This window comes from Culex quinquefasciatus, chromosome 1 (genome assembly GCF_015732765.1).
Source record: "Culex quinquefasciatus strain JHB chromosome 1, VPISU_Cqui_1.0_pri_paternal, whole genome shotgun sequence".
Lineage (NCBI taxonomy): Eukaryota > Metazoa > Arthropoda > Insecta > Diptera > Culicidae > Culex > Culex quinquefasciatus.
This window is the reverse complement of record NC_051861.1, coordinates 108,636,295-108,644,260: the sequence shown is the minus strand read 5'-3', so window position 1 is coordinate 108,644,260 and position 7,966 is coordinate 108,636,295. Positions and strand designations below refer to the sequence as shown.

General features: G+C 35.1%; 1 protein-coding gene across 1 annotated transcript; it reads left to right on the top strand.

Annotated features, from left to right (window-relative positions):
• Positions 1–6,716: 6,716 nt before the first annotated feature.
• Positions 6,717–7,728, top strand: LOC119771094. Its single transcript, XM_038266479.1, has 2 exons — positions 6,717–7,411; positions 7,482–7,728. Exons 1-2 carry the CDS (start codon positions 6,717–6,719, stop codon positions 7,726–7,728), a joined length of 942 nt encoding a protein of 313 aa, XP_038122407.1.
• The last annotated feature ends 238 nt before the right edge of the window (positions 7,729–7,966 follow it).

Below are 7,966 nucleotides of genomic sequence, written 5' to 3'. Positions count from 1 at the left end.
ATAAAATTGCTTTTAAATTTGTCTCAGTGACAAATTAATTTGATAAAGTTAAAATAAAAAACCAAAAAATTCAACTTATGCATAAATAAATAATCATTGAATTTACCTTAAAAATCTAATTTCTAGCGCTTTTTAACTTGAAACACTATTTTTTTAACTTGAAAATTTTATAGGAAGTTGTTTTTAATGGTGTTTCATGGTTTTATGATATGACTTTAGTTAAATGGTATTGAGCCTAATAAATCAATTAGATTAAAATAATTTTGAGCATTTAAAAATGGTTGAAATTCAACAATATTTTTCCATATATAACGTGCTTAAATTTATAACTTCAATCTGTAATTTCTCGAATACTTTGAAACAAATCCTTCTTACACAAACCTTTTTAAAAAATTTAATTATATCAGTTCAATTTTCATCCAACATTTTCATGGTAAAAAAGAGTCAAACAAATCTCAATGTTGATCTTGGCCAGAAGATGTAAATATCTTATTTTCCAATGATATTACAAAAAAAATACATTAAAAAAGGCTGTCCAAAATAAAATAGTTTATATTCATTCCATAACAGCGTAAGTTTTGTTGTCCAACATATAAGCAAACAATATTCCTAGTAGCGAATGCTTCAGAAATAAATATTATCTGAATTAAACCAATTCTCCAATTATTATTTTTTGTATAAATTATTTAATTATTATTTTTTGTATAATTTCAAAACATTGGTGCCAAAAAAGTGTATACTTGTATTTCGGGAATTCCCGGGAAATTTGTAAATTTAAACGGGAATTATTTTTTCCGGGAAATCCCGGGTAATTGGACGCTCTAATAAAATATCATTTTCAAAATTTTAAAAGAGTTCATCCGATTTGCTCCCGATATGTTTGCACCTCAACTTTCGCACCGCGAGTAGCAAACCTAAAGCTAAATTAGCATTCGAGTTCATTCAGCGAAGAAAAAGTTCATCGGGGATCCGTCGAGTAGCCAATATATTTGCTCGAGAAGTCCCCGAGCTGCGGGTGGCAATTTTTTTCAGCGATTTATTGAATTATTTGTATTTGTTTTGATTGTTGTTTTTGTCTTCAAAAATGGCATAGTTGCAAAAAGGCGCATTTGAACAAGAAAATCCAAAAGAAATAAAATTTAAGTTTCAGTAAATAAATGAAGATGCTAGTGAAGATGCATTTAATTTGAATATCAAATTTGAGTGAATATTAAAGAAATCAAAACATTGGTTAAAAACGACTTAAATTTAAAAACTGCGGGAAAAAATATTTCTTTGTTTTATTTTTTTTAATAAAAACTTTTAAACTACCTACATTTAATATAAGTTAAGTTATTTTAAAATTCAAATAAATACCAAGCAAAACAATGTTATTGGTTCAAAGTAAAACTGTATACAAAGAGAGAACAGGTATCTTGCTAACGTAAGTGGAGGAGTAAAGACAAATTCCAAATACCTACGTTTTTCTTATTTTATATTATTTTTATTTTCATTTCATTTAAAAATATTTTGAATAGTTGTACACACCATAATACTGGATGACATTGATAACCGGGGTCTCCATGATAGGTTTATGATTTTATTGTAAAATTAAAAATACGAATTAAATACAAACGGAATGGTATAAAACCATACTGACCTTGGTAGATAAGTGTTCAAGGTACCTTATGAAGCAGTTTTCGACAAATTTAGAAAAGTTTTAAAAGTTAGTAAACTATAATTAGATAAATAGCTTTAATAATGTCATGTTTTTCTCAATAAAAATGAGTTCAAATTGGAAAACAGACTGCATTATCAGATTTTTTAAACAATTTTACTCTTGAAATAGTTCAATTTTTTATTGAAACAGAATTCAAAAACATCTTCAAATTTATTAGAATTTTCCTTATCAAAAGCTTTACAGTAAATTTGTATTTTTTTTCTATATTACTAATTTTTCAAATTAGACATTCGAAGGGACCGTACCAAAAGTGAATTTGACGTAATCACTATCAAAATCACCCTGGTTTTTTAAATAACAATTTATCAAAACGCTCTATGATTTTTTTATTAAACTTGTTTAGGAATTTTGTTACGAAAGGGATGGGGTCCAAAAATCATTTTTGCGTAACGTATTGAAAGATTTGTTGAAAATGTGTGATTGTTAAATGACTGGAGAACGTGTTCAATAAGGCTTTCTAGTCAGAAATTTACCAACACATTCAAAGTATGTTTACATGGCTGCTGCGTGTTTGTTTGCATCAGAAAAAACATAACCAAGAAATGTGATGCGGCCCAAAATTACGATAACTTGTGTTGTACAAGGTTGAAAAGTAAAAACGCAACAAGTAAAATTCGTTTTTTTAGTTACCCTGCGATTCGGAGAACAGGAAAGGAAAAAAACCCGGAAATTGACAAAGATTCCGAAAATTAAACACAAAAACAAACAAACACGAAACTGACAGCTGCTTCCATCAGCTTGTTTGCATCAGTACACGTTGCCGAAAGAATACCCATTTTACTATCTCGCCATACTTTTTACAGTGGGCCTAGAAAGCCTTATACAATCCAAAAAATTTGGATCAATTGCTCGTAATTTCAAGTTTATTTTTTTTACTACCGTCAGTGGGGGTGACTATGGGTCAAAAAACGATACACCTCACGTATTTTCTCAAAAACAAAAACAATTTAAATAACATTGAAAATCTTTCAACGTAGATTTGTTCTTAGATACCGTAAACCGGGGTGACTTTGATAGGATTTCAATTTGTTTTTAGAATATTTTCCAACAGGTAAGGTTTTTCTCAAGATTATTATTTTTAAAACATGTACTGGGGTAGGCCACACAAAGTCCATGCACTATTTTGGAAAAAAAGTTTTTTCAATAGTGTTTAGAAAAAAAGTTACGTTAAAAATTCTTAGTTTTAATTCCGGGGTGACTTTGATAGTCATAGTTTTTCTTACTAAAATCATATTTAAGATGTTCAAACTTTATTTGTACGTTAAATGTACCATCACTAAAGTAGCTGATATAGTTTGTAAGAAAAAAAAAATCAATGTTTATATTAAGTTAACTAAGTTTATAAGCTTTTTAACAAAATACATATAAATTTTAGGTAAAATTGTTAAAAAGTCGGAATTTTGCCTGAAATTTGTCAAAAATAGTTTTATCTATAAAATTATCGAATAATATTGCATTTTATACTGAATTCGAAGCACGAATCACAAGTTTTCACATTTTACATGAAATTTGTTCAACTGAATTTGCCTATAAATTTGGAGTTTTTTTAATTGTGTTTCAAAAACACATATTATTTATTATTTACAAACTTATTTAACCTTCTCCTAGTGGAAAATTGTCCAAAGAATCCGAAAATGCATTCCGTTTTCCGATTAAAAATCATGTTCATTGAGAAAATCATGACACATTGAGAAGTTTAAAATAATGACTTTCATTCACATTTTCTTAACTATAGTTAACTAACTTTATAAACTTTTCAAAAATTTATGAAAAGTTCTTCATGAGGTACTTTGAACACTTCTCTACCACGGTCAGTATGTTTCTGAACCATTCCTTACGTATTTTAATTGTACTCTTCATTTTGCGGAAAAATCGCAAACCTATCAAAGTCACCCCGGCTATCAAAGTCACCCCGTTTTACGGTAGTTTACTAACATTTTCCCAAAATATGGTGGATTTTGATGAACACTACCTTAAATGCCAGTTGTTTGAAAATTGACCCAATCTCACCCCTTAGAGGGGGTGTCATTGGGTCAAATGAAACTAAAATGATGCTCAAATACAACGATATGGTAAAAACAAGTCATCCAACAGTGTTTCTTGTTCGAGGGAATCGTATTGACACGCTACAATGTTTGAAGTGGAGATTTTCAAACATTTGGGTAGTTTTCGAGAAATTCTAACAAAAATATAAGAAAAATGATTATTCGAGAGTTCATTTTTGGCCAAAAACGTACCCCAACTTTATACATCTGCCAAAATAACAGGATTTGTTCTAGGAACGAGATTTTTTCAGCGAAGTCATCTTAAGACGTCCCCTACACAACCCTTCCAAAAGAATTCATTTTCATTGAGAAGAACCTGAGAAATGGTAAAATCCGTAAAAAATCACTTTGACCCAATCTCACCCCCCAGACCCAATGTCACCCCCACTGACGGTATTGTTTTTATGTAAAAAAAATGTTTGTGTAAAAATAATTTTAATAATTCATGAAAAAATCAAACCTTATCCTTATCATTTTTAGTCCTTTCTGATTTACTTTTCAATATCTTGCTTTGAAATTTGAGTTACTGTTTGACATGAATGCAAAACAAATCAACATTTCATAAATAGTGTTTGGATAATTTTTTATTTGAAGCGGACCAATATTCTCATGCATCATTTTCAATCTCGGAAAAATGCAATTGACTTTGAAAGTTGGAACTGGTTTGCAAATTCATAGACAACAGGTAACCTTCTAATAAAACTCAAACTATAAAACAGAAACTGACTGCAAAGAGAGATAAACATTCTTGTTAATTTAGTTGACCCAAACGCACTTAATTGAAGAATGTGGTTTGGTTTTGGTTTGGCAATAGTTAATCAAAAATCTGTTTTGTCAGAAAAAAAATGCAACGTTTTTAACTCTGTGTGCTGTATTGAATCCCATTTTAATTATAATTTAAGCAAAACAATGTCATTGGGTAAATTTAGATTTGCAAATACACAATCGATCCTGCTCACGTCAGCGAAGGTTTACATTTAGAATGAGTAGGATAGCTTGCTTGTTTTCAAATCCACATTGATTTGCTTAATGTTTTGCTTGAATTTTGCTTTTTACGCCAAACAAAAGACCTTTTCAAATGTCCGGGAGAAGATCGACAATGCGAAAAATTCTCGCTTACTTTTTCAAAAGGTTCTATGTTCATAGGAAACCCATGGTGCATTGGTTGTTTTGAAAAAGTTATCTAGAATTAACCAAACAGTGCCCCAACGCGACATAAACAAACTAACTAACACTCCAGATTGCCAAAAGTTTACAAACTAACATTGACCCAATTATATTGTTTTGCTTGAAAAATCCATCCATCAGATGATTTGCTCCCGTTAGATCCCGGGGCAAACCTGAGTTTTGTTTAGATTCGGATGAACACGGATGAACTCGAAGCTAAATTAGCTCTCGCACAAGTACCGTGGTGGGCTTGACGCGGGTGCCAAATTAGCTTTGCAACGCAATTAGGTCCCTGCAGTGGAGATGCCCTTATTGCTTGTTTTTTTTTTAATGAGAGAAGTTGTATTTTCCCTCCGTGACGAAGTATCAAAAAATGGACCTGGGATTCGTTACGGGGGATCAAACCCTTAGGCCCCAGTTTCATGCAAATCCAAAGAACTGTACGATAAAATTTTCAACAATTTTAAGGACGAAAGAATTAGGTTACAATGTTTCATCTCTATAAATAATCAAAACGTCGTCCTCCGAATCCCGCGCTTTTCATCACCATAATACAGTGTTCCCAACTCTCCACAGCAAGTCAGCTAGCTTCCGATAACCTGCCCCATAATGACAAGCCCGGCTAAAGTGGCGCTCGCACGTGATGATGGTGACGAATGAAATAACACCTCAATTGTCCATCATCAGCTCAAATCAACTCAACTCTCGACTCGGTGTCAATGAATCGAAAAGCTGGTCCTCGGCCGGGTGTCAGCGTGATTGGAGTTGGAAATCACCGTCCTTTTGAGCACCGAGAGGCTAACGACAATCACGTATTCAAATGAGCCTTGATTAGTGGCCTCACTTGGATGCTGCTGCTGCTGCTCCTCTCTGATCAATTGTGCAAATTGTTGCAGAGCAATTGTCCGGTTCGGGTACAAAAGTTGCATTTGCAATTTCCCTTGGTGGGGTCGTGTATTGGTGGGAAAAGTGTGTACACACTTTCCGGGAGAAGCGGAAAATTACTGGCTACCGTTGACGGAGAGGAAATTAATGGGAAAATGTGCGCCGCGGGATGATTCGATTGATAAGGAGTAAATAAATGATACATTTTTAAAACTGGACGTCGTCAAATGACGCAGCCAAATCACCGAATCGATCAGAAAACCCCTTCTCAAGAAACAAATTTATGAATATTTCCAAAGTACTTTTCCTGGGTTTTTGGGCCCTGGAAATTAGACTTTACTCAGAAATGAGCAACTCCTCGTCAGAGTGTACTGATGAAAACAAAGAGCTGTCACTGTCCCTGCGAAATATGTTGGCTGACATCGGGCGGAAGGCCATAACAAACCATGCTCACTCCAAATGTAAACATCCACTGACGTGAGCAGGATACACATTTTGTTTACAAACTCAGACCATTTACATTGTTTTTTTCTAGAAATTTTGATCACAGTCAACACTTTTGGATTTGGTTTTCGGCTTTCAGTCATTTAGCAGTGAAAACAATGTATTGTTTCAATTTCCGACGTTTCGGCAAATTTATTGCCTTTTTCAAGGATTCTAAAAAATATTTTTTTTTTTTGTTTTTAACTATTAGTGCTTGTTTTAGGTGGGAAAATACTGTTGGTTACTTACAAAAACGGTTTGTTTTCTTGTTATTTTTGGGGTTTTGGGTAAATTGATAACCACCCACACCATTAGCACAATTTCTCAAAACGAGTGCGAAAGCCACGAGAGAGTTTCTGCGAACGCACAAAGAGCTTGTCGTACTAAAAGCTGACAAGGGCAATAAAACCGTGATTATGAACGGCAACGACTACAAGTCTAAGATGCTAGCTCTACTCTCGGACACCAAGACATACGCCACGGCCAATCGCGACCCAACATCAAGTATCCAGAGCAAGAACAACGAGATTGTTAAGCGTTTGAAACGACTAGATGCCATAAACGATCGGTTAGAGAATGAGCTAATGTCCAGAAAAGCTTTATGCCCAAGAATCTACGGGCAACCCAAAGCTCACAAAGCTGGATTACCACTACGACCAGTAGTTCCAAACATGACAGCACCCACCTACACTCTCTCAAAGTTCGTTGGACAGATACTGCAGAGCTCACTGCAAAGCACCTACAACATAAGGGACTCCTACAGCTTCTGTGACTACATCAACGGCATCACCCTCCCAGCTGACTATGTGTTGGTATCCCTGGACGTTGTTTCTCTTTTCACGTGCATTCCCTTCGAACTTGTTCGACGCGATGTCACGTTCAACTGGAGCGACATACAGAAACACACCAACATAAACCTGGAAATCATGTTGGAAATCATCGAGTTCATCATGAAATCATGCTACTTCACATTCGAGGGAAAGTTCTATTCACAAATTTTTGGAACTGCCATGGGTAACCCCCTGTCGTCCCCACTAGCCGATCTCGTCATGGAGAATCTGATGCACGCCGTCGTCAAAAAGCTCGATTTTCAACCACCAGTGCTCAAGAAGTACGTCGACGACCTGATCGTAGCGCTTCCCCCTGAACAAGTTGAAACACGTCCAAGACTCATTCAATAGCTACAGCCAACACATCCAATTCACCTACGAGCTAGAAGAAAACAGGAGACTGCCGTATCTGGACATGGTATTGGTCCGCACCGAAGCCCAACAGATCCGGACGGAATGGTACCGAAAGCCAATTTCGAGTGGTCGTTTTCTGGACTTCTTCTCCTGCCACACCACGAGCCAGAAGGTCAATACAGCTATGAACTTCATACAACGTGTAGACAAACTGTCTACCAACTTAAACACTCGGGAAAAATGAAGATCGTGGACAGGGAGCTAGAAATCAATCATTACCCAAAACCCCTTCGGCGTCGACTCATCAACTGCCAGCTATGTAACCGTTCCAGCAACGGCAACCAACAACAACAACAACAAACGCAACAAGCCGAACCGAGCCACCAGCAGACAAACATCTGCTACCGATCCATACCAAACATCCCAACCTTGTCACAAACTATAGCCAAAACACTCAAGCAGGACTACCCGGAGGTACGGTT

What these genes read in the sequence shown, in the direction of transcription:
- LOC119771094 (XM_038266479.1), top strand. Translation starts at nt 6,717, where the DNA reads ATGAACGGCAACGACTACAAGTCTAAGATGCTAGCTCTACTCTCGGAC. An exon ending in CAACCACCAGTGCTCAAGAA is followed by an intron (nt 7,412 to 7,481) that starts GTACGTCGACGA and finishes CTCATTCAATAG; the next exon opens with CTACAGCCAACACATCCAAT.